Raw genomic sequence first — 27,804 nt, 5'->3', positions numbered from 1 at the left:
AAAATGAGTGACATTTATGTATACACAGATTAAAATAAGGTTAAAAATTTCAATTTCCCTATAAGTTTTTGTATATAGTGTTTCTTCTCATTGTTCTCGTTTGAAGCTTAGGGTGCAAAATGAACGATACTGGAGTTCCAGTTTTTCTTCTAAATCTAAGCATTCAAAGATTGTAGCTTTTGTTACCTTAAATCTAAAACAAAATTATGCAACTTAGGAGCTGTATGTTAATTTATTTACATTGTTGGAGGCCAGTTGTTTAAGTTATATGGTGTGGCTGGAGGATTCGTTCATCTTTGAACGAGTGAACTGGTTTGTCTGATGGAACTTTTAAGCTTTGTGGCGAGGTATTGCCCCATCTGGTTATTTGAAAATCAACACTTGTAGAGCAATATTTCCTGTGCTTGTTTTGGTTTTATCAAATTTGTTGTGCTTATCGATTGGATTGGATTAGAAGGGTGACAATTGCAGTCCAAGCAGCTAGAGGAATTGAATACTTGCATGGATGTACCTGTCCGCCTATGATTCATCGCAACATCAAGTCATCGAACATCCTTATCGATGAAGAGCACAATGCTCGAGTCGCTGATTTTGATCTCTCTTTGTTGGTACCTGCAGATAGTAGTTCCCCTTTAGCTGAGCTTCCTGTCGGGACTCTTTGATATCTTGATCTTGAGTACTACAGGCTTCACCGGGGTTTAGGGTTTAGGGGGCGAAAAACCATTGATATGGGATATAATGAAGGCAATATAGTTGAATGGGCAGTTCCTTTGGTCAAAACTGGAGATTTATCAGCCATTCTTGATCAAGTCTTGAAGCCTCCAACTGATGTTGATGCCTTGAAACGGATTGCAAATGTGGCTTGCAATGTGTGAGGATGAGAGGGAAGAAGAGACCATCAATGGATATTTCTCAATGATTTAGTTGAGAAATATGTCATGCGTTGGAGATGGGCTGAGGAGTTTAGACGAAGAGATTGGACCTGCATCTCCTCAGGAGAAGTTCTTGCAGCAAAATTTCTAGAAGACATTGAGGCTTTGGGAAGTGACGAGAAAAAGATGCAATTTTCTGGATTACTTGTAGTGCTACAACTGCTATTAGTACAATACTACTAAATCTTATTTATCAGTTAAAAATATTCACTGGTTTGAAGCAATTTCTTATCAAACATGTTTTTGAAGATTAGGATCTGCCATGATCAGGAACGGATTCTGTCCAAGGGTGGATAAAGCTGGTTGATTTGAACTCGAATCCATGTTCTGAGTTAAACCTTCAATTTAGCTCAACTTCAAGAATTAGCTGGTGAACCACCACCTCTAATTCCATCCAAGCTACTTGAGCTTGAATTCAAACTTGAATCAAACTAACATTATCAAATTGGAATTATCCAGTAGATTGAATTATGTGTTTGTTTTAAAGATCCCTTCAATCTAAGAATATCTTGAAGAGAAGTTACCGGAATTGAATTTATCCTGCAATTGCTATGATACATGAACAAAAATGATATATAACTGCTAGATAAGTGTTCCATAAAGAATAAGGTAAGCAAAAATAGTTTTCTAAACCTTTAATGTCACAGTGAATCCAACTTACACTAGTAAAAGATTTGATAACAAATACCTAAAAAAAATCCTTACCAAATTTGAAAACTCAACAAAAAATTACAGTGCCTCCAAATTCACTATGGTAATTTTCTATGGACATTTACAAAAATTTACATCATGTACCAGATCAGTTGATGAAGTCATCTTCAAAAACACCAAAAATTGTACCGCAAAATTTCCTTGGACGAAAATCTCCTATAAATGAAAGCTATACTTTTGATTTCTGTGAGATAGAGGGTGGGGCAAATAAACAGATTATGTGATCCAAAACTCTGTTATTCTTGCAAAAGCAACTGTACTCTTCCTCAATTATAGCGTGGTGACGAATTGATGAAATGCTGATGAGAACTGTAAACTTCGTCTAATTCCAGAGGTAGGGCTTTCTAAATTGAGTCAAGATTGCATCTGACAGAAACTTGACGAGATCTTCCTTCTGAACCTCCTTCTCCTTCTTGACTTCCAGATGACGTACCTGGCAATGAATATCAATTCCATCTTCACACGATCAGAATGGTTTAGATATCTTATGGGTATATGTCATCAAGTCGAAAATCAAGAAAGGGGAAACAAGGGTATTAGAAATAGGAGTGGATTTGAGCCAAACTAATCTCGAGCTTGGACTTGCTCAAGTTCAATTCGGCTTGAGGGGGTCAAGCTCGAGCTAGCTTGGCTCAAATCCAGTTCTAATTAGAAATGCATGTCAAGACATAAAAATCCAGCAAACCACTTTCTTTATGAAAGTGTTGGAGTATCTCTTAACTTTAATATGACACTCATAAAATTAATTTAGCATCTTTTCCGTGGAAACACTAGGGAATTTCAGAGAATAAACCTTAGTAAAATTAAATATGCTCTGACTTTAGTATTACCTTAACAAAACCTGTCTGAGATACACCCATGTCTGTTATGATGACAAGACATTTTATATCATGCTCACTTGCATATTCATACTGTTCTGTAAGACTTGGATCAGGCACAGGAACAAATTGAGCCTGACGGAGATAAGTAATCAGTAATCAACTGGCAATTTAGATACTTCCAAGTGACATAAGAATTGCAGCTTACATAATACATTACAGGATAACTTTAATTACCAACCTTGATATTCTCCTCCCATAGTTCAGCAACTAGTTCCATGCGCTCAACCAATAAACCCCCTCCTCCTCTGGAACAAACAAGAACACTGGTGCTGGTTTCAAATCTGTAACAGATGACAGAAAAATGATCTCAAAGGCCTTACTAACAAACTGGAACTCTAAATGGAAGGCTCAAGTAAAAAAGGATCATTAAGTCCAAGCAAACTGCACCTGTAATGTTTAAAATCAACTTGGGAAAGCTGAATTATTGTCTCCAGTGCAAGACTGATGCCAACAGCACCTGGAGGATTTGTTGTTCTCTGCAAAAAATTATATTAGCAATATAGCAGTAAATTAAAGTATAAAGTTGTAGATTTTCATGGATTCAACTATACATATCAGCTTGGTCCTGTAATTTATAATTTTTATTTTACAGATGGCATTGTTTAGTTCGAATCTGAAATTAAAAGCATCTTCTACCTTCACCAAATAAAGCATATCCACATTTATTAAAAATAGTCATTTAATAATAATGGGCCTGACGGAAATAAGATTTATCAAATATGTACTTTCAAAATACACGGGAGATTCATTTTAGAACTCACTGGGAGAATGCTGAAGAACCACTTCAACCAATGACTTTCACTTATTCAGTTTTGCCTTTTCTTTTACTGATCAGCAACAAAGGCCGTGCTATATTTCGGCCTAATCTATTACCTTTTACAGTACACAGCACATCCAATTTTCAAAGGCACTTTCTTAGTGACATTCATGTTGTGCACCAAGTGCCCAAGCATAAATTATTATGTCTTAAAAAAAGGTAAGTAGGCAAAAGAACTCACAGGTGCATAGCCTATATATTCGCGATCCCACATCTGATGAAGCAAATAGTCATAGCGGCCACCAACAGCAAGCAATGTACCTTCAACAAGTGATCGATGATTGTTGTCCTTCATTAAGAAAATCTGGGCAGGGAAAGGTTCCACTGGGTTAGAGAAATATATCGGCAATGGTGATTTTTTTTTCTGTACAATGCTTTTTAGATGGATCTACCCATCTGATTTATAAGCACAAATCAGATCACCAAGAAAACATTACAGAAACAAACATATTACTGCCACAATCAATCTGAGATGCCTATTAAAATAGATATTACATGATATGAAAGCATGTTAAATAATGCACAAATTCATATCTGAATGGTGACTAAGAATTGATTGTGAAATATAACTTTGAAAATTTTCGTATTCTTCATAATGAATAGGATACATGTATATATATTGTCACAATCTACTATAATTGGAAAAACAATCAACTATCTTCCTATTTTATAGATTCTAATCCTAATAAAACTTTTGACTTTCATCCTAATATGTTTGTGCAACTCATATACAGCTCAATACTCACCCTCAAGCTGGAGTATGTAAATCATGTGCACTAAACGTGCTAAAAATAAAACCAATACAAGAACCACTGAGATATTTAGTGAGAATATCTGTAAATTGGCTCACGTGACTAGTACTAACACAACCAAACTGAAATTTTTCTCGAATAAAGTGACAATCAATCTCTATATGCTTAGTCCTCTCGTGAAACACTAGGTTGGAGGCAATATGAAAAACAACTTGATTATCACAGAGTAATTTCATCTATGAAACTTCTATAAATTTCAACTTTTGGATCAACTATTTTAACCAAATAAATTCACAAATTGCTAAGGTCATGACACAATACTCTGCCTCTATACTTGATCACATAATGACATCTTGCTTCTTACTTTTCCAAGATACCAAGTTTCCTCCAACAAAAACACAAAAACCCAAAGTGGAATGTCTATCAGGTGAAGTACTTGTCCAATCAGCATCAGAGTATCCGACAATCTGTGTATGACCTTGGTTTTCATATAACAACTCTTTGTCTAGTGCACCTTTGATATATCTCAAAATTTGAATCACTATAGCCCAATGACTCACAGAGATTGTAAAAACTAACAATGCTAACAGAGAAAGAGATATCAGGCTGGGTGATGGTCAGGCAATTAAGCTTACCAACCAGTCTTCGGTATCTTCCAGGGTCTGTAAGAGGCTTCCCCTACCTAGGTAAGAGCTCGGAATTAGGATCCATAAGAGAGTCCACTATTTTGCAGTCTAATATCCCTGTTTCTTTTAGAATATCCAATACATATTTTCTCTAGAAAATGAAAAACTGGATTGAGCAACCTCTATACAAAAAAAAAATCTCAATAATCCCAAAGATTTGGTCTAAAAATGGCTGAATAAATGTTTCTTCAACTGCGCAATACCATCTTGATCACTCCTTGTAATGACATTAATATTAACATAGACAACTAGATAGATGTACTTTCTTGGTTATATATGTCTATAGAAAACAAAATGATCAGATACACATCAAACCATGCCAAATTCTTGGATGATAGTACTGAAGTGTCCAAACCAGGCACGTGGGAACTGTTTCAATCCATAGAAAGGGTGATGAAGTTTACGTACCAAGCTAGACTCCCTTTAAGCAACAAAGCCAAATAGTTTTTCCAAATAGATATCTTCCTAAAGCTCACCGTGAAGAAATGCATTTTTAATGTCCAATTGAAATAGAGGCTAACGTCTAATGGCAACTATAGATAAGAGCAGACGAACAGCTGACATCTTAGCCACAGGGGAAAATGTGTCATAATAATCCACCCCATACGTTTGTGGATACCCTTTTGTCACCAATCGTGCCTTCAATTGATCAACTTGATCATCTGGACCAACGTTGACAATATAAATCTAGCAACAACCAATAGTCGATTAACCTAGAGGCAACATAACTAAGTCTCAAGTATCATTATTATGCAAAGCAATCATTTCTTTAACCATCATCTGACGCCACCTGGGATCAAATAGTGCCTTGTGAACATTAAAAGGAATGGAAACAGAAGAAAGTGTGGACACAAAAGCACAATACGATGGAGATAAGCAATGATAACTAAGAAAATTATAAATGGGATAAAGGGTGCCAGTGGATTGCATACCTTTACGAATGACAATGGGAAACTAATCATCAAGAGGTAAGATTGCAACAGACAAGGAATTTGAAGCAGGAAGTACACCATTGAGAACCTCAGGAACACTAGCAAGAACAATGTCAGTACCTATAAGAGAACCATGAGCATTATTTGTAGGAGGAGGAGAATCTCCTGTAGGAGAAAAAGACTGTTGAACGAGTACAAACTCAAAAAAAGAAGCAATTTAAGAGATGGGAATGACCTCGATTATAGTCTTTTCCTCGTAGAGATAAAGGGAAGAAGGGAGAAGATTAAAAAAAGGTTACATCAGTAGATATGAAATATTGATGTGTTTTGGGAGAATAACACTTATACCCTTTTTGAAGACGTGAGTATCCCAGGAAAATACACTTGGGAAACTTGGCAAACAGTTTATTCTGATTAGGAGAAAAAATATGAACAAAACACGTGCAACCAAAGACACATGGAGGAAAAGAGTATACTGGTAGGGAAAGGAACAAAATAAAATAAGGTACCTTATTTTGTAGGACTAAAGAAGACATCCGATTAATCAAGAAACAAGCAGTCGGCACAACGTCTACCCAAAACAAGAGAGGAACCTAACTATGTAAAAGTAGAGTGCGGGTAGTTTCAATAAGATGTCTATTCTCATGCTTAGCAACCCCATTTTGTTGTGGGGAGTAAACACAAAAGGATTGATGAAGGATTCCCTGGAAAGACATAAATTTAGTAAAGGAAGTAAAAAAATATTCCTGAGTATTATCACTTTGCAATACATGAATAACAATATTAAATTGAGTCTTAATTTCAACATAAAATGATTCAAATATAAAATATAACTTTGAATGAGATTCATTAAAAATAACTAAGTGCAACGAAAATAATCGTCAATAAATGTGACAAAATACTAGAAACCCAAAATAGAAGAGACACAACAAGGACCTCACATATTTGAATGTATTAACTCAAAAGAGGACGTAACCTGCTTATTGACATGCTTTGGAAATGAACTACGGAAATGTTTTTCAAGTTGACAAGACTTACAACTTAAAGAATCTAAATTAAATAGACTTGGAACCATTTGCTGAAGCTTGAATAAACAGGGATAACCCAAACGATTATGAAAGAGAGTTGGAGACTTAGGGATAGTGCATGCTATAGGTGTAGATGATAAACTGAGATGATAGAGGCTCTATGACTCATAACTTGTGCCAATCAACCATCTAGTGCCTTGGTCCTATATAACAACAAATTTATTATCAAAAGTAATAAAACAATTTAAAGAAGCGTAAGTTTACTAATAGATACAAGATTAAAAGGACAATTAAGAATATAAAGAACAGAGTCTAATGGTAGTAAGGGAAGTGGATTAGCACAATCCACTGATTTAACAGCTATTTTGGCCCCATTAGCTAAGGTAACTAATGACAAATATATAGCATTAGTAAAATGAGCTAGCAAATGAGGGGTACCAAAAATATGATCAAAAGCACCAAGAGTATCAGAATCAAGGACCAAGGCCCTAGAGGAGAAGATTGAGTAAGACATGCAACGGAACTACTCGAGTGAGCAATAGAAGCAACAAATGAGGAAAACTGCTTATTTGCCTAATACTTGAGATATTTTTCATACTCAGCACCAGTAAAAGTCAAGAATGGCTGAGTATATTCTTCAAATGTTTCAAAACAAAGATCAGGGTGATCAACATGAACAATATTGGTTGCCCCAATAGGTTCACCATGCAATTTGTAGCATTTCTCATTGGTATGCCCCTATCGATTACAGTAACTACACCTGAGTCAACTCCCTCTGCCATCACGATCTCTCTACTCTCCTCTAGTAGTATTTTGATTTTGAGAAGCCAAAACAAAAGAGTCTACAATAGGAGATCTTGTCACAATGCTAGGTGAGGAAGCACGTAGTAGTCAAGTGAACACTTCATCAAGAGAAGGCATAGTAGCACTAGCCAAAATCTGATCTCTGATTGGTGTAATATCAGGGCTTATAACAACAAGAGTTAGAACCATGAAGAACTTGCCTCGTTGTGCCAAATCTTCTGCTACAGACTTACCAGTGGGCAGTAATAAATTAAATTATGCTTTAAGAGACGCCATTCTACCACAGAATTTTGACATGCTCATATCTTACTGTCTCAAATTTACCAAACTTGACACAATAAAATACAACCTTTGAATGTCATTAGTATAAAGCAGTTTAGCCTAATTCCATATCTCAACTCATGTTCTATATGTTTTATAAATCGAATGAAGTTGATAGTCAATCGTTTGCCACAGTAAACTACATAACAAAGCATTCGCCTTAATCCAGGTGGTTTTATCAGTTGTCACATCTTCAATCTTAGTAGTCAAGTGACCTTCAAAGCCTTGTCCCATACACCATAATTCAATAGAGGTAACTCATGAAGTATAGTTGACACTCCCTATCAACTTATCGATTGTGATTGCAAAAAGAGAGAGAAAAGAAAAAGGACCTGATTTAGAGCTTGATGTGTCAAATGACATGATTAAGCCAAAAGAATAGACCATCTTGAGAAAATCTGAGTTGGCAAGGGGAGGTGAGAACACAGCCCAGAGAGAAGGGAAAAATCTTGTAGAAGCGGTTTTCCGACGATGATAGAGACGGCCGAAAATGAACGTGTGTGACTAATCAGAAAAGTTTCATCAACACTGTCTGAAGATAATGGTGCTGATAGTGTGGTCCCATGCACGCCGGAAAAGCAGATTAGAGATAACGCCCAAGGAGGAAACAACCAACGTGTGCAACAGATTCTAGTGAATAATGGTAAGGTTACCACAGAATGACTCGTCGGCATTGTTTGAGTCCATTGGGAGAGGTGGTGTCTTCGCACGTTCGCCATAGAAGGAGATCAATCATGAAAGTTACCGAGAGAACTAACAGTACGTGGAGGTACGTGTAACGATGAATGTTGATGCTTCTTCCAAGGGTTCGACAACGAGACAATTTCAATCACAATGGTGTAGACACGACCATTAGAAAAGGACAAAAACACGGTGGTCGAAGTAGGCAACTAGAAAAATGACTTGGAATTATCGAAAAACGGGTTAGGATCACCGGGAAAAATTTAAAAGCTTAATATAAGCTCTGATACCATATGAAATATAAGTTTGAATAATTTCTATATTCTTCATAATGAAGAAGATACACCTATATATATTATTACAATCCACAATAATTGAAAATACAATAAACTACCTTCCTATTTTATAGATTCTAATCCTAATATGGCCTATATAACTCATATACAACTGAACACTAATAATTAAAATTACTCAACGAGTTGCTTTTTCTGCGAAAATGAAGTAACTGCCCATGAATATATATATCCATCTCTGTAATTGACCTCTTCAACAGAAACTTGCTTTCAACAAACAAAATAAAATTAGATCCAAAATCCACAGTTTTTAATAGCAACAGTTTCCAGTTTCACCATGGGTTTACAAAATTAGACCAACTATGAAACAATTAGAATTTAAAAGGCTTATTAGGTCTTTTTAAAAAATCAAGAAAAAACAAAATGCTAATCTCTTCTATAATGTTTTCACCAAACAACTTTTGTACGCAAATTATTTTTTTAAAAAAAGATTATTCTAAATTCTACAACAATATATACGAGTCCTACACAAGCATGCAAAGCAACCCCGGGGCAGCAGCCTCATCCCAGATACTTGGCATTGACAAGTAAAATTCTCCAATTTTCCCCTTTTAGTTTTATATGTCATCTTGTACATCATCTTTCTTTCTCCTAACACGGAAAGTGTTAATGAAAAGAATAATTAAATCAGGCCATCTCTGTGACAGGTAAATGCCTTTTTTTCTCCTAAAGTTGTTGGAATTATTCGTAATAAGATATTGGTTATAGTTGAAAAGGTCTTATCAATAAAATTTTCATTTATCTGCAATCTAGGCATAGGTAGAAATCCATTATAAAATTCTTTTCATCATCTCTCGTGAGAAAATGATCCCACAAACCAAGGAATTGTGTTGTATGAACTGGATGCATATATGCTAGTAAAACCATAATAGTGTCCATCCACTGTCACCAGGGCTAGTGGCGTGGGAAAAAGAACAAAGTAAAAACAAGAGATCTTGCACACATGTTAAGGAGAAGACAAACTCCTACAAAATGAAAATCTATGAAAAATTGTAGATGTTAGATCAAAGTTGACAACTTGGCATTTTCGTTTTACAATGCAGTGGTTTATTATTTAGGAATTTCTATCAGGAATGAAGAAAGAATCACATCATCAGGTTTACTTCTTATATTAGGTTATTAGCAATTAATTAGTTTACCTGAAAGAACAAATCTCTATGATAATTCTCTGTGGGTGGCATTAGAGCATCTATATAAACATGCTTTTCAATTCTCCACACTCTCAAGTAGCTAAAGAGGTCAGACAGCTCATCAAGTGCCTTGCGTGTAGGTTTATCTGCAGTGCTCTCAAAATGAATGACACATACAAATTTCCCCCAAATAATGTGAGTAGTAAAAAGATTACCAGCTGGCAAAGCACCCCTCAATCGAGGAAGAGCCTGGTCTGCAACTCCACAGAACCGAAGAGCAACAGTCTGTAACCTATTTACAACAGCTTCAGCTAAATTAAGTTCCTGAAATAAGTAAAATTTAAGCGAGATCAATTACACAAATAAAAATATATAATCAACAAATGAACATCGTTTCATCTCCTTCAAATTGAATAAGACATCTAAATTGTGTTTGCTTATCACTTTATAAGAATGCAATGCTAGTGCAAAATAATTTAACTTTATTATGCATACAAATGAAACTATAGGATCCAGTTGCTCATGCCAACCAAATTTTACCTCAAATTTTTTTAGATGCTCAATCTGTTAATCAAATAAAATTGAAGTTCGAGTTTTCCCCCCAAATTTCTTTAAATGCATAGACAAAAAATAACTTGAATAATGCTGCAAATATTACCAAGTTTTTCAGCTCAAGAAAAATTAGTGCGTTAAACTAACAAACTCAACTGAGTAATAATAAGTTATCACTTGCTCCTAAAATAAGTTATCAATGTTTCAAAAGGATTTCTCAAGACTTGAGTCATCCTCAATTATTTAATAGCTTTTACGAGGTTTATCCTCACCTACATGGATGTATCACATGAATCAATTTTCTCCACTTACATTCAACACTTGACGTATCCCTTTTATTTCTTAGTACTACTTAATTTAGTAATATCTAATTCTTTGATGCCCCTACTAGCTATGACAAATTTGCAGATAATCTTAAACGGAAAAAAGTTAATCTACTAAGAAGTAAAATTTGGTCCTCCAGTGCTAGTTTATAATGAGAAACATAACAGGGTGCTAAATGCAAAAGATTACACTTTTCCTCAAACCTGCAAAAGTTGGCGTCTGATTACCCTCCACTTTAGCTTTCGATTAGATGATTGAGGACTCAAGGAAACCATCAAGGAAAGCAGCTTTATTTGGAAACATAAAAAGCATCAATCAACCCATACTTAACATACTGAACACTACAGATATTAAATGTATCTTAAAAGATATACCTCAGCTACTTTCTGTCTATGCTCAGCCTTGATTCCAACCCAGGACCAAATTGCATCCAGTAGGTTCCCGTGATTGAGATGAATATCACATGACTCTGCATGAAAGAACCGGGTTACAATGTCCACTGTCACCTGCAAAGCAAGTCAAAAGTTGAAATTAAAAAGATGAATTTTTCTTGAGACCTTGCAGTTAATTAAAGCTAATCATTGAAAGGTTAAAGACTAGTTGCCCCCACAACAAGCTTGTTATTTATCAATGTTTAAAAGGGTAATATCTTGCCCATCCATGGCAACAACTGATGCTGATGTGGATGGATTGTGTAAAGATTTAATTTGACTATAGGTCATTTTCTATTATTAATACAATTATGCAATTTCTGTAGAGTTGTGGACAGGACTTGTACAATTCTGTGCAAGAGTTGTTTCAAATCAGTCATACATATTAAATAACTATATAATCATTCACATATAAAAGGTTCTTGGAAACTAATATTACTTATTTTGAGAGTTATATAATATTGAAAAGATGTAATTCACATAGTCATTAATGACCTAGTCAGGTTCACAGAATTTGCTTACTCAATGATTTTTTAATTAACAAAGAAGACTTCAGAATCTCTACCTCTGTCAAAGTCAAATTTAATATATAAGAATTTAACCAATTGCAGATGAAATTTATTTAAATCAGTCATACATGAGAGTTAAAATATAATTTTCAGTTTTTTAATGTAGGAACTCCTAAATCAATCAATAGGTTTCACACAAATGCTACTTCTATACATATGGTATAGATTTGCAATCATAAGGAGTGAGAGGCACTGTATAATGAGACAGAGAACCGCACCTTGAGAATCTCTGCCTCTGTCAAAGCTGATGCACCTCCAATAATGTCAAAATCACCCTATTATCAATTAATAATGTTATAAAGAGGAATTCAGCAAACATCAATTTTAAGAAGCAAGTAAACCCAAAGGCATTAAATTAATCCAAAATTATGTTCCATTTGACTTAGTAAAAATAAAAGAAGAATGTTTGAAATAGAGTGTTTAAGGTTATACCTGAAGATAGCGATTGGGTGGTGAATGACCAATTGCTCTCCTATAAACAGATGATATTTCATATCGTTTAAATGAAGTCTTCTGCAACAAGAAATTTCAAGGAAATGACAGTTATTGATGTAGGAGAAATAGGACAGTTTGTAGGATTAGTGATTTTAGAATTCTATTTCATTTGAGTTGCTTTAGTATTTTATTTCCTTGTTTCTTTGTTCTCCCTAGGCTTATCTCTCTAATTTTTTGTAGCTTCTTGATGTTCTTCGTCTTGTTCTTTATTGTATATTTATTATCTACCTTATTTCTTTGCCTCTATCAGTTACTCCTGATAAAACTTTTAATGGGTGCCTAGTCTGCAATTTACCAAAAATTAATGTGAAAGAAATATAGAAAAGTGCCAATTTGGGTGAAGTTAGATATACAATACCTGGTGTACGATAGCCCAACAAACAAAAGGACGACGTAGCTCATGACAAAGTTCAAGCATATCTCCTCCATGGGTCAAAAGTTTGACAGTGTTCCTTCTCATAAAAATGTATAAATAAATAGATAAATAAAACTAATTAGCTAGCTCTAGCACTCAAGAAAACTAGTTTCACTAAGAAGGAAACCTTCTATACTGTGGACTCTCATCCAACAGATACACAGGCATTATCTCCAAACGCTTCGCACAATGCTGTCTGAACACTTCCCTAGTGACCTCAACAACATAATCACGGAGTTCAGTGTCTACATCTGTGTACTGGATAGACAAGGCATTATCTCTCGTGACCTTTAAGGTATCACCATGCTGATGATGGTTTTTCAGGCCCAGTGTCTCTTCATCAAATATTGAACTAACAACTTTGTCATATATACTCCTGTCCTCAGAAGATTGCATCATCCGCAGAATATCTGAAGATACAGGGAAAGAATCAAGAAAGATAACAGATATATATACACACACACACACACTCACTTTATAAATCCATATTTCATCTATCACAGCTAAAAAACATTGGATATCAGTTTGTTTCCATAAAATGTAAGTTGATCAATGACTCAACACTCACCTTTTTTTCATCAATTTCCATTTAATAAACAACTATAACATTTTTTTCTGGTCAAAATCATCACACACAGAATTTCACAACAGAAAAGTACAAGCATGAATATATTTATACTATATGGGTCCAATAACTTACTATCTAACAACTCATATTCCATTCGCGGAGGAAATGCATTTTGTAATAGTTCTGTGGCAGATGGACGATCAGACGGACTTGGAGACATTAAGCGCTGTAACAAGGATGCCTGTTCTGGAAATTCAGCGATCCATGCAGGAGGAAGCTCTCCTTTTTGTTTCAAATCAGATAAAACAATGTGTCTCTCCATTGCTGTCACAAAAGGATGCCAAAGCTCAAAGAATACAACCCCTAAGCTGTACATGTCAGCCTGAAATAAAAGAAGAATCAGAACAGTTATGCAGTAATCTTTTGCAAAATAGATAATATGACTAAATTGCTGCAGCAAAAAATTTAAAAGGTATACCAGCTGGAAAGCAGCAGAAGCAAAAGAGATCTAAACAATACCTTCTCGTCAATCTTTGGCCATCCTTGCTCAATTTCAGGAGCAGTGTAAAAGTAAGTACCAACTTGGCCAGTACCATCCATTGAAACTCCGGTAGCATCCGTCGGAAAAAAAGAATCCTGATCCACTTGCTCCAACTTCAAGAATTTGGCTGAAGCATAAAAGAGAAACATGAAATTTCTATCTCATAGATTTAAGCAAAATATAAAGTTTCAATGTTTCCAGTTGCTTCATTTAATAGTTCAACAATATATGCACTTACCAGACCATTTTGATGCATTTAAAATACACTTAATTGTATGTGTGTGTGTGTATATATATATATATAAAATAGTGTCATTTAGAAGCATTAGTTCCATGCAGTACAACACATACAGAATTATTTGTCCACCATATGTGAACTGTTATTCCCATTGATTGATATACTTAGGGAGCCTATCGTGTATCAGTATGGATATTGAAAAGACTGGCAATATGAAACTAAAAAACTAGAAGGAAACAAAATTATGGCAGAACCTTACCGAGACCAAAATCCCCAATTTTAATATCATTCCGAGCATCAAAAAAGATATTACTGGGAGTTAAATCTCTATGAATGATTCCTTGTCCATGTATGTGTGCCAGGCCTTCTACAATTTGTCGAAACAAATGCCATGCTGATTCTTTGTCAAGATGACTATATGACTCAAAAACCTGGCGAAGAGTCCTTCAAACCAACAAGAAGAACATACAAATAGAGTATAACATTGATCAAGAAGACATATTGCAAAAAAATTGAAATAATTAAACAAAAAAACAATAAACTCCCTACAGCTTCCTAGTGTTAAGGTGAATGGCAATGGAATAAGTATTCTTACTAACAATTTCAAAATTAAAAAAATATATATGTGGTTTCAGATGTGTTCGCATTCAAGAACTTAAAAGGTTATGTATAACATGAAGCAAAACAAATTTCCATAGGAAGAAGAGGAAACAGAAGATATAGATAAAAGATCATTTCGGATAACATATGCACTTCACCTTGCAATGCATTTAGGGCTGTTCTATATTAAATGATGTAATCAGCTTTTCCGTGACAAGATGATTTTCAAGTACCAAGTATTAATTAACATGAATAAAGATTCCATGCATGCAGTTTCTAATAATCATGGCTAAAAATGTGCAACACAGTAGCATTATCAGGTTAGAAAAGATTAATACCAAATAATCAAACACAGAGACAAGAATTTCTTAATTTCATTACTTACTACTGTGAATTTGCACACACTTGTAGTCCAAATAGACATAAAAGCTTAAACTTATGGATATAATCCAACAACGTAGCTTAAACTCTAACACCTCTCTTTATGTGCAACGTTGAATTCCAAAGAAAAAAATGTCAAGTGCATTCACACACAATCATACAAACACATGGAACCTTACACACACAACAATTTTCTAAACATGGGCCAATTTAATGTGCTGCATAATTCATTAGTACTGGGGGATTAAAACATACAAATTTTTGTACAATTTGATCTATACCTTGTCAAGGAACATTAATCCTGAAGTTTAAACAGGAAAGAGCCCAACATCTGTAGGGCTACTTTAGAATGTCCTGCTTTTGTTATAGAAACTTAGGGGTGTCATGTTTCATTTTCTTCTGTATTGCTGAAGGATACTTTCTGTAAATTTCACACATAATACAAATTTTGCATTTCTTTAAAAAAAATTAAAGAAAAAAAGAGAGAGTTCAACAACATATTTAAACTTATATTAATTAATTTAACTTAGATTCATTCACCTTTAATTCAAATCATCTGGTAAAATAATTTACCACAGTTCAGAAAGAAGAATTTACAGCTCAAGCCTGGAGAAAATCAAGGGGAGTTAATGTTTTACCTGGGGCAATATTCCATTTGAATATATAAATATGTTGACTCGAGTTTATTCTCTAGGCCAAGGACATCAGCTGAGCTTCCTGCTTTGCGGCTGAATGTAAAGCTTGCTGCAGTTCCTGAACCCCAATTGCTGTCCACATCAGAACCAACAACTCCTGTTTCATACCATGCCTGGGAGTTTTTACAAACATTAAAACCATGACAGAGTTACAAATATTTATGAAACTATCTTATAGGTAGCAATACCCGTAAAGTTAGTATCAATGCCACTCTCCTCTGTTTTTGACACAAATTATGACATAAGTCACACAACTAGTGGGCAATTAAATTTTAACCTCAAATGTTTAAGATCACATTTCCTGTGTGTCATTCTCAGGTTAATATGCATGTTATACATGATATTAACATTGAAATTGCATCAATCAAACAATTCAAATATTGCACCACAAAGAGTTCTAAAAATGAGGTGTTATAATACATAAATGGACCAACATTATGCAAGTAACTAAAATCTAGTCACTAAAAGACAGGAATGGTGTTAAAAACATGCAGATGGTGACAAAGAAAAAGTTCTCACCTGATAGTAACGGACAACATGCTGATGCTGCAAACGGGAAAGTGTGGCCACTTCCCTAAGTACCTCACCAAGTTGACACAAACAGATTTTAAAATGATGTCCAAGAAAAAAATCAACAAAAGGGGTTGGGAGTATAAGAGTAATTCCCCGAGTAATTCCCCTATATCTCATTAATTCTAATCCCTAAGCATAAAGGCTTTGTTTAAAAGATAGAAATAACCATAAAATCACACAAGTTACTAATTGCTCTCAAAGAGATATAATGAGGACAAAATAGCTAGAATGTGCAAGACTAATAACTCTAGCATGATTTAGCAATTAGCATGCTTTTAATCAGACTCTTATTATGGTCTAGCTTAGTCTAGTGCTACCAGCTAGAAAACAAATACATTGTTGTTTCCTTAAGGATATAAATAGTAATTCACATGTTTTTATAGTTATATATGTTGTTTAAAAAAAAAAGCTTGACCTTTTGGGAATTAATACTAGTAAAGATGATTTTCTTTTTTAAACCCCAAGAAAGAAAGGAAAAGCCAACATATTTAGCACCGGTTAGATACAACTTATATACAGACCAAAATAACGCTTTTTTTTCTTATGTTTGAAGCTCCATTGGATTTTTGTCATTTGATTGCAATTCAACAAGAGTTCAAAGACATGAAAGACGTTGTTTGATTCCCATCAAAAGAAGCTCAAATTTTGGACTTTTCAAATTAGCTCTCTCTTATATTTCCCATGACACTTAGTCAGGTAGACACTGGTTAAGCATGCGGTCTAGTACTTTCTTTCTCTTAGCAATAAATTTATACAATCTCTCAGCAGAAGAGAAGACAAAAATTAATATTAATTAAACCCCAACACTTTCCATTAGGTATGCATCATAGAAACATACTAAATTTATGTTGCACCAAATATTGGATCATGCTTGATCCCTCAACCATTATCAAGTAAAATGTTGGGAATGGAGAATTCAGACATCTAGACATGTTACAACTCCAAATTCTATCTCGGAACAATCTTACATAATTCATAATATGCTTGTTCAGCTCCAAAGCATGTATCAGATAACAAATTATCATGGGACCTCTTACAATATAATAATAGGTAACAAAGTAAAAGAATTACCATTAATAAATTATGTCTTTTGTAAATCAAGTTATTTTAGAAGTACTGAAACAAGGTATTACACTTTGAGGTGAATGAAATCCAGATTTCTTTCCCAGAAAAATTAAATTTACCTCAATATCCGGTCATTAATTTGCAAACTTTTATCCTTTAGGGGAATTTTTTTCACAGCATACTGCCTTCCATCTAGTTTATTTTTGCATAATACAACACGGCCAAAACCACCATGACCTGTTACCATTGTAAAGGAAAACTCTTAAGAAGGCATAAACACAAGAAAACACCTAAATGATTTCCCCCATAGTTCTAGGCTTAAGCAAGCTGGAAAAAATAAAATATGTCCTCCAATCCAAGCAATTTGTTTTGTATAAACCCATTTAGACTCCATATTATGATTTACTGAGAGAAAGTAGTGTCGAATTATATTATAATTGAAATTATAGGCGCAAAACAGCCTTTTATTCAGAAAACTTATTCAACTAAAAATCTCCATTAAACGTAATCATACTGTACTACCATTTTTAGTTAAAGTTATAGATCTGAACTTTTGATAAGTTTTATTATTTCAAGACAAACTACAAAAGTCAGCAGCCCATTTACCAAAGAAATCATCATACTAGAGGGTTAAATTGGATGAATTTAATCAAATTAATCTATCTAATTCTTAATTTTCAAAACAAATCAAAACTTGAGACAAAGGCAGTACCAAGAGGTTGCAACTCCTCAAAGTCACTGAGATAGCGAGAGCTTGGGAGAGATGCACTTTGTTCTCCAAATTCCAAAGTAGGTTTCCAAAATTGAGACACTCCGGATGAAACCTAGTAAATATTAATTAAAAAAACAAAGTGAAACAATTTTTAAATCTCACGTGGCAGAAAAGGGTAAAAGCAAAAAGATGAGAGACTAACCATGTGTTGATGGAAAACATGATCAAATGTTTTTTTAAAGAGTGAAGATGGTTTAAAAGCTAAATCCCGCACCCCTTCTGAAAAGATCTGAATCAAACCATCAGAGAGCATAGCAGTTTAATCAAAACAAGAACAAGAATTTTGCAAATTAAACAAAAAGACCTTATTTCTCTAGAAGAGAATAGGTTAAAATGCATACACCTAGATTGCACAGCTCAGTGACTATTTGTGGCAACGCATCAGCCAATGGTCCTCTAGAAGCACAAGCAAGGCGTAGAAGATGAACCTGATGAAAAATAAACCTAATACTCAGCCTATAATATGGAATATATTTGACACCTAATAAGACAGTAACAGAGCATATAAAAATTACCGTTAACAGTTCTTTTTCAACATTTTGAGATGGCTGATCTTGACCTAAGGATACAAAAGAGAATGAGTCTGAAGTCTCACTTTCAAAACCACCATCATCTTCATCAGTTCTATTCTCCTGAATAAAAATAGACTGCAAAAGCAAGCAATATCTATACAGTGGGTGAAATATTATCAAAATATAAGCACTTCCAAGACATACCATATAACTATCATCTATGCACTTGGCTACTTTACCTATTAACTTTGTTTTTGTAAAGGCTTCTGATATAATAATAAATAACTGACAAGACAAATTATTCAGTATTCACCTTCTTTATCTTAACAAATTTCCTTCTCATCCAGAAAAAAGATGGAGGCTAATGAATAACAAATGTAATTAACGGAACTAAGCAACAAACCACAATCTAACATCTGAAATTCAAAGTACTTAAATGGGGAAAAGATTTGTTGACCATGCATGAGTTTATTCCCAACTATAACATATGTACTTCTTTGACAATTTTTCATGTCTTCATTGAATTTTGAAACTGTATGCGCCCTATACTGATAAACCAGCACTTTTTCTTCCCTTTTCCCTATCATTTTAGCAACATAAAGGGTATGACCTAAGAACATACCTGCATCATTTATTTAAAGTGAAACATATAGAGCAAAGTGTATAAAAACATAGATCAAATATATAGTGAATCATTTCTTCCCTTTTCCCTATCTTTTTAGCAACATAAAGCATCATTGCTTTGATGGATATATTAGATTAAATATAATAAGTCCTCCATAAGTATATAAAAACAATGCATATAATAAAAATAGATCAAAAAATGATGCTTGCAAAATCAAATATATCCATCAAAGCAATGGCAGCTACAGCAACAATTAATTAATTAGATAAGTTCCAAAAACATGGAATATAACAGTATTAGTTTAGAGAGTAATGCAGCAACTCTCTCTTCTTTACTTTATTTCTTGCTCTCAACCTTCTCTTGATTCATGACTAGAGAAAAGGACAGTGGTAAGTTGGTAATACAGTTAATAAGATGTTGGGTAAAAAAATAGCATGAAGTAATAGTTAAATCAGTTGTACTCACGTCAGGGGAAGAGTAAGAGAATGAGGAAGAGGGTGTTTCTAGCATTTCCCTAAATATAACTCCATGTGTCGAAGACATCCAAGACATGCAAACATAGCTCACCTCACTCTTGCTCTCTGTATCATTGTCTAGCGATTCCTCAATAGCTGATCCATTTGAATCAGTTGATGATCTACTCTTATTGAACTCTCTGTGCTCTTCTTTAACAGACTCTAGTTTGGGAGCTGGAAAAGGTAACAGACTTTGCTTTTTCTCTTGCACTGTCAATGGCTTCACATTCTTATCAACATTTTCCCCTGAAATCTCACGTCCAAGTTTCAAACCATCAGATGTGTGGGGGTTTACAGAAGAAACTATGCCCTTGTTCTCATCCATTCCAATACCCCAGTGCCATGACTCTCCAGAGCCACTGAATAGATCCATGAAGCCATAAACAAAAGGTTCCCTCATAGAGCAGCTCTTGGCAGCTGAGACTACAATATCCTTAAACAACTGATCGCTGCTATCATTTGCTGAGCTTAAGACCTGCCAAAAGAGAAGCGGAATGATAAAAAATGAAGTTATAAAAGGGAAAGACACTAACAAGAAAAAAAGAACTATAATCCAATTTTAGAATAAGCACCAAGTTACACATTTAATGCATCAACAAATGTTACCTGAGCAGTATGTAGTATCATGATAGAACAGTTGTCAAGTTAGCTAATAAGAACATTTGAAATTTACACATACAAGAAGATTTTCCACCTAATCTACATGTAGGTTGTACAAAATTGAACAAAAGTAATTTCGTTCATATTTCATTGCCATAACAATACATGAATATACACAAATTAGGAATCCTCTCTTAAGAAAGCAAAATATTTGATTTCTTATGATTACAATCTTATAATTATGCTCTATCATAGTTAAATCCCTATAATCAATTTCTATTATCTATATAATCTACTTCTATATGGTAATATAAAGTTTACATATTTTGTAACACTCCCCCTCAAACTGAGGCATAGATGTTAATCGTGTTTAGTTTGTTACAAATATGATCAATCCAAACCACATTTACAACTTAGTAAAAATATCTCTTAATTGTTCTCTCGTCTTCACATGTCTTAGCATGTTTTGCAGAATTTTCTCACAGATGAAATGACAGTCAATTTCAATATGCTTTATTCGTTCATGAAACACAAGACTAGAAGCAATGTGACGAGCCGTTGGGTTATTACATCACAATTGTGTTGGTAATGAAATCCGGAAACCAACTTTAGTCAAAAGTTGATATATCTACATTATTTCACACACAAACTGTATCATAGCTCTATAATCTGATTCCGCACTAGATCGGGACACAAAATTTTGTTTCTTACTCTTCCAAGATACCAAATTTCTTCCAACAAAGACACAGTAGCCAGTAGTGGATCTTCTATCTATCTTGGAACCTGCCTAGTTTGCATCTGGGAAACATTTAATGTGCTTATGTCCATGACTCCAATATAGTATGCTATGTCCAAGGGCTCTCTTCAAATAGAATAGGATTTGTTCTAAAGCTACCCAATAATCAACTATTGGAGAAAACATGAATTGACTTATAACACTGACAGATTATGCAATATCAAAACAAGTCACTGTAAGATATTCAACTTTCCCACCAGTCTTTTATATTTCTTAGGGTCATCAAACAATTTATCATCTTTTGCAAATTGCAAATTAGAAATCATTGGAGCACTACATGGTTTAGCTCCTAATTTTCCTGTCTCAATCAATAAGTCAAATACATATTTCCTTTGAAATACGAAGATGTCTTTCTTGCTTCTCGTCACTTCAATACCCAAGAAATATTTCAATACCTCCAAATCTTTTGTTTGAAACTCAAATGATTGAAGAGATGAAATTCTCACAGTATCACTCCCAATAATAACAATGTCATCAACATATACAACTAAAAGAATACTGCTAGTTTCAGACTATTTATAAAAAACAAAGTGATCACACTTGCTCTTTACTGTTCCAAATTTTTGAATTGTTTGACTAAATTTTCCAAACCAAGCACAAAGACTTTATTTTAAACCATACAAAGATTTGCGAAGCTGACAAACCTTCTCATACCCCCCTTAAGCAACAAGCCCAGGTGGTTGCTCCATATAAACTTCTTCTTGAAGGTCACCATGTAAAAAGACATTTTTGATGTCCAACTGATGTAAGGGTCAATCATATGTAGCTACAACAGAAATGAATAGATGGATAGATGTCAACTTAACTATAGGGGAGAAAGTGTCAGAGTAATCCATTCCATAAGTTTGGGCATATCCTTTAACAAACTAGATCTGCCTTAAGGCGAACCACTGATCCATCAGGTTTAACCTTAACTGCAAACACCTATTTGCATCTAATAACTTTTTTTATTGCAAGTAGGTTTACCAAGTCCCAAGTCCCAATTACCATTATCATCTAAAGCATTCATCTGTTTATAGCATCACGCCAACCAGAATGAGATACATCTTCCTGAATAGTTTTGAGAGTAGAAATAGTGTCGAGAAAGGCAATAAGGGAACAAGTAGAAAAAAAAAAGTGATCATAAGAAAGGAATGAGGGAATACAACAAGTACACTAACATTTACCTTTCTGAAAGGCAATAGGAAAATCAAGATCACTTGAGACTGGATCTATTGACGAAAAGACTGGTTCAGAACATGTATCCGGAGGTTGTTAACATTTGGAATAAACCTAGGTAATAGGTGGCCTAGTAGGTGTAGAATCATCAAGTGGAGAAACCTTTTGAGAACTAACAGGTGTAGGATTACCAAGTGGAAACACTTCTGGTGAACTAGAAGATGTATCAGTGCATACCAGTAAATCATCATCCTCCCCTTGAATGGAATAGGTAAGGGAGGTGGAAAAAAAATGAGTGTTCTCTAATAAGATAACATCAATTGACACAAGATATCGGTTAAGAATAAGACAAAAATACCTATAACCCTTTTGAAGATGAGAGTAACCAAGAAAGACACATTTTAAAGATTTTAGATCCAACTTTGTGACATAGAGACAAAAATCACGAACAAAACAAGTACTAACAAATATTCTAGGTTCAACAGCAAACAAGGCTTTATTTGGAAAGAGAACACTGTAAGGAGTCTGACCTTATAGAACAGATAAAGACATGTGATTAATCAAAAAACAAGATGTGGAGATTGCATCAACCCAAAACTGTTTGGGAACTCGCATTTGGAATAAGAGAGTTCAAGTTGTCTTAAAGAGATGTCTATTTTTCCTCTTAACTACACCATTTTGAGATGGGGTGACAGTACAAGAAGATTGATGAAGCATGTCATTTTGAATAATCTATGACTGAAAAGATTAGGAAAAATATTCCTTAGCATTATCACTTCGGAACGTATGTACAGAAACATTAAATTATGTTTTTATTTCAGCACAAAAAGCAGAAAATGAGAAAATACCTCAAAATGGTTTTTCATTAAATAAAGTCAAGTCTTATGAGAATAGTCATCAACAAAAGTAACAAAATATTTAAATCTACTCTTAGACACAATAGGACATGAACCTTAAATATCTAAATGAAAACTAGCTCATTTATTTACTCTAGAACCTAAAGACAGATGATAATGTTTGGCAAACTGACACGATTCACATTCTAATGAAGATACATGACAAAATTAAGGGCATAGCATCTTCAACAAAAATAGAGAAAGATGTCCCAACCAACAATGTGCTTCGAATGGAGTTAAGACACTGAAACAAGCAATTGGTCTTGGAATTTGCATGTCAAGGATTTATAGAACCCTAGATTCATGTCCTCTACTAATAATCTACTTTGTCATAAGATAATGAAATAACAATGATCAGGGAAAAATGAGATACAACAATTAAGGGCACAAGTGAGCTTACTTATAGAAATTAAATTGAAATAAAATTTTGGTAGGCTTAAGACAAATGACAGGGAAATTAACGAAGTTAGATCAATAGTGTCAGAACCAAGAACATATAATGTTGATCCATCTACTAAAGTAACACTAGAAGGAGATGCATGTGACGGGAAGGTAGAAAACAGACGAGGAAAACCTATCATACGATCTATGGCACCATAATCAATGACCCATTTGGATGATGAGGAAACAAGACATGTATTTGGTTTACCTAACTCAGCAATAGTAGTAAAAGAAATAGATGAAAACTTTAGTGATTCTTGATATTGAGAGAATTTAGCAAATTTATCTGCAAAAATTATAATGGTCTCTTCATTTGCAGAGTTGGTGACTGCAATATGTGTTGACTGAGATTTCTGAGTTCAATTCTACAATTTTCTACAAGTGTGTTTTGTATGTCTAGGCTCATGACAGTAAAAGCAAATAATCCCTCTTGAATCTCAACTCCGATTATCAATAACTCTTTCATGATAACTAGTTCCCCCTCCTTTATTACCACTTTTGTTATATGGATGTCCAGTTTCATGTGCACTACTTTGACTAACAAAAACACTATTATTATGAAACGATGAAAAACTTTTTGTACGAAATACATCGGTAAATGGGTCATACAACGATAAAATCTCAGGACTAGCAAGAATCTAAGACTTAGCAATTTCAAACTTAGGATGAAGACCGGCTAGAAAACTCATAATGGCCATTTGCTCCTGTTGGGCTTGTTGAACTTTCACATCAAGACTAAATAGTAATAAAATATTAAGTTCTTCATAAGTTATTTTAAAATCCATAAAATGAGAAGTAATCGTCTTATCTTGTATTTCTATAACATAGGTCAAAGATTGAACGTATCAAAGAAATTTTTCAAAGTTGGTTTCAGTGTGTTGACCTTATGAAGCAGTGGTAAGATAGTGCTAATAAGAATATTTGAAATTTACTCATACAGGAAGATTTTCCACCTATTCTACATATAGGTCAAAAAGTGAACATGTCAAAGAAAAATTTCAAAGTTGGTTTCAGTGTGTTAACCTCATGAAGCAGTGGTAGGATAGTGATTAAGTGGCTTAAGATTTTGAACTATCACATTCTTAACAGTAAATTTCATTCACCTCACTTAGTGAAGGAAACCCATTGATTTTAAAGGCATACAGGACCTCCCTGTAAATTATATAAAACATTAAAGGAATTTCAGCTGAGGCTTATGACAATTTCAAAATCTTTGGCAAGATTTTTGTCTAATTCTCAAACCAAAACAGCTAATTTCTTTTCAATGAAATCTCAAGGGAGATCAATGAAATTTCCCCTATCATTTAATATGAAATGTAAGACAACATATAATGAAGACCTCAGCAGAAAAAAGATTTCTATTGTAATTCCTATTTAAGGAACTGATGGTTGGGCCAATTCTTTGGGTCAAACATCAGCTTCTGCATGCGATTTTCAGTGAACAAAGACAAGGGGCAAGGGTTTAATATCCCCTAAGTGCAAATTGTTAGATGCCAATTTATTTCCTTTAAGCTCTGCAATCCACCCAATTCTTTGCTCCTAAACTGTCCAAAATAGTTTTTCTTCGTTTCAAGCCATCTCCTATATCATTATTCGCATACATATTGGTTACTCTACCCAAAGATACTCCCCTTTATCCCTTTGGTTCTTCTTTTAAAAAAAAAGCACATGTAAAAATGAAGTAAAAGTTAAACAAATTTATTCCATGGTAAATTAAATGGAAATATAAATAGAGGCTGCTGGAAATTTTAGGGAGAAATACTTATTAAAGAAGCAAAAATAAATGACAAATAAAATAGACATCGATAGCAAGTAATAACAAAACAAGACATATCAATCAACTCCAAAGAAAGAATATGTTAATTGCTAAGCAAACAAACACACCACACAGTTTCGCCATGTAGAAAAACAAATTAATAGATATTTAAAACAAATAACTCTTAATGGCAAAGCTTATAGATTCATTAGACTGGCCCACCGGAACAATTTCAGATAGGAATTCTTGAGCAGCTTCCACCAGATTGAAAATCATTACTCTTCCTTCTCGAGCATTAGAATTTGCCTAACAAAAAGACATTTACAATGAAGGAAAGCTCTGTTGGCATAAATATATTAGATGAACTTAAGTAAAAACTGTCATAATAAGAGAAATTCATGACATTCAAATAAAAAAGTTCATGGAAATTAATTAAAAACCAAAGTCATAAAATACCTGATCATGAAGGAGACAAAGAAGATTATCAGCATCCTTTTTTGTCAAACCTTTCTCGGGAGTAATATGCAACTTTGGACATTTGTAAGGATACCCTGGCAAGCACCTGATAAAAATATAAGCAGAAAACTACAAGAAAGTATATGCATGGCCAATTAAACAAAAAACATTGAATGCCACCTCATCTACCTTACTGAGAGAGAGGCAGAAACATCTAGATCTTCATAACCCATATCCTTTGAGTAAGGCCTGCTCAAATTTGAAAGAAAGAAAAACAAAGTCAAGAAGAAATCATAGCTCCTGAAAACGTGTTTGAGCTGAAATGAAAACAAAAGAACCTGAGCTTAATACTGATTTGAGGAGGTGATCCTGAAACAAGACAATCTTCTTGAAATATTGCACACCTAAAACCAAAAGATAAAAATTGTAAAATATATTAACAACATCATAGCAAATTACTTTTACAAGATCTCAAAAATATCTTCAAAGATGATGACATTTAAGCAGGACCTTTGAGTCCACATATAAACAGTAGTTAGAGTACATCATAGATTACTACAACTATGAATTCCTAAAGTGAAAACAGTACAACAGATTTATAAGGGAAGCTAGAGAAAGAATAACAAATGTTCATATTGAAACAGGTATTGCAGAGTATGATCCTAAACTTTTTATATCAAAGCAGGAATTAGAGTATGTTCCTAAACTCTTTTCTTGTATTTAACCACATCGCTTTCTTATGTGTGAAAAAGGCCATGGAAAACATTGATCATCTTTAATTCACAGTCCCACTAAAGTGCTTTTATAAATTTAGGAAAGTAAAAATGATTGCCGGTGGAACTCTCTCCTACACATTTTTGCTATTAGAGAAAACTTTCAGCTTTCATAGGCATGTGAAAATCCAAAGTCTTCTGGATATGTTTGGAATTGGCTGGAAACGAACTACTATGATTATTGATTAATTATGGGGGAACGGATATCAGTTTCACGTCATAGAGTTAGCTTTTTAACCCAGCTCTGCGCATCAATCGCAAATAACTAGAGAGATTTTTTTTTGTCTCTCTTTATTTATTTATTTATTTATTTTTATCTTTATTCTTAATTCTAACTAATTGAGAAAGCTTCATCTATTAAGCTTAGTTATCCAACAATAATACCAGTTCCTCATAACTCTATTTCCACTATTCTACAGAAACCTCAAACCAAACAGATTGTCATTCTCTTCAAACATAACCAAAACTTCAACAAAGAAAAAACAAAATCATACTTTAAGCTTTTACCAACAAGTCATCAATCAATAAAATTGAATTTGAATTCAAATGCAGAGCTAAACATGATCTTACAAGGCAGTGATCTCCTCAGAAAGAAGCTCATTATCACCGCCATTATCAGAAGAATGATCCTTCAGTTGACCTCTCCCTTTACTTCTCCTTCCACTCCCTCCTCCTCGTTTCTTCTTCTTCTTTGCCATTTACACCAAGATTTATGATAAACCCCAGAACCCTTTTTGCACAGTGAATAAACTTAACTTTGATAAATCCAAGAGCCCTTTTGCTATATTAAAACACTGCCAACACAGAGTAGAAATCAAGAAACAACTCCAACCCAGTTCAGCTTCTGTATCAAAATCAATAAACAAACAGTTAAAATATGCCGAAACCGACGAATTTGATAAACCCAATTACCCAAGAGGACTTTCTTTGCTCTTTGAAAATTCTATAGAAATGAGAAGGATCGGGATGTGGATAAGATTAACCAATGTTTTTAAAACCAGCGACCATCGATTGTTTCATTGATTTATA

General features: G+C 34.1%; 1 protein-coding gene across 3 annotated transcripts; it reads right to left on the bottom strand.

Annotated features, from left to right (window-relative positions):
• Window positions 1-1,542: 1,542 nt before the first annotated feature.
• Window positions 1,543-27,804, bottom strand: LOC123196099 (eIF-2-alpha kinase GCN2). 3 transcript variants are annotated; one of them, XM_044609979.1, is made up of 30 exons: window positions 27,688-27,804; window positions 27,346-27,569; window positions 26,341-26,406; window positions 26,192-26,251; window positions 26,003-26,108; window positions 25,769-25,852; window positions 19,850-20,374; window positions 18,763-18,894; window positions 18,589-18,675; window positions 18,390-18,476; window positions 18,188-18,299; window positions 17,595-17,712; window positions 16,357-16,411; window positions 15,781-15,950; window positions 14,421-14,605; window positions 13,902-14,050; window positions 13,515-13,764; window positions 12,942-13,224; window positions 12,758-12,851; window positions 12,337-12,417; window positions 12,123-12,179; window positions 11,279-11,410; window positions 11,108-11,191; window positions 10,244-10,352; window positions 10,038-10,174; window positions 3,523-3,645; window positions 2,912-3,000; window positions 2,703-2,805; window positions 2,474-2,596; window positions 1,543-2,076 (listed from the first exon to the last, which is right to left on the bottom strand). In XM_044609979.1, exons 2-30 carry the CDS (start codon window positions 27,471-27,473, stop codon window positions 1,966-1,968), a joined length of 3,840 nt encoding a protein of 1,279 aa, XP_044465914.1. In that variant the 5' UTR covers window positions 27,474-27,569; window positions 27,688-27,804; the 3' UTR covers window positions 1,543-1,965. The 3 variants fall into 3 exon arrangements, with proteins under 3 accessions (XP_044465914.1, XP_044465915.1, XP_044465916.1); XM_044609980.1 differs by having other exon boundaries at window positions 19,952-20,374; window positions 27,346-27,781; XM_044609981.1 differs by lacking the exons at window positions 27,346-27,569; window positions 27,688-27,804 and having other exon boundaries at window positions 26,003-26,097.

Source organism: Mangifera indica, chromosome 14 (assembly GCF_011075055.1).
Source record: "Mangifera indica cultivar Alphonso chromosome 14, CATAS_Mindica_2.1, whole genome shotgun sequence".
Classification (NCBI taxonomy): domain Eukaryota; kingdom Viridiplantae; phylum Streptophyta; class Magnoliopsida; order Sapindales; family Anacardiaceae; genus Mangifera; species Mangifera indica.
Note: the sequence above shows the minus strand (reverse complement) of the source record. Positions and strands in the feature narration are given on the sequence as shown.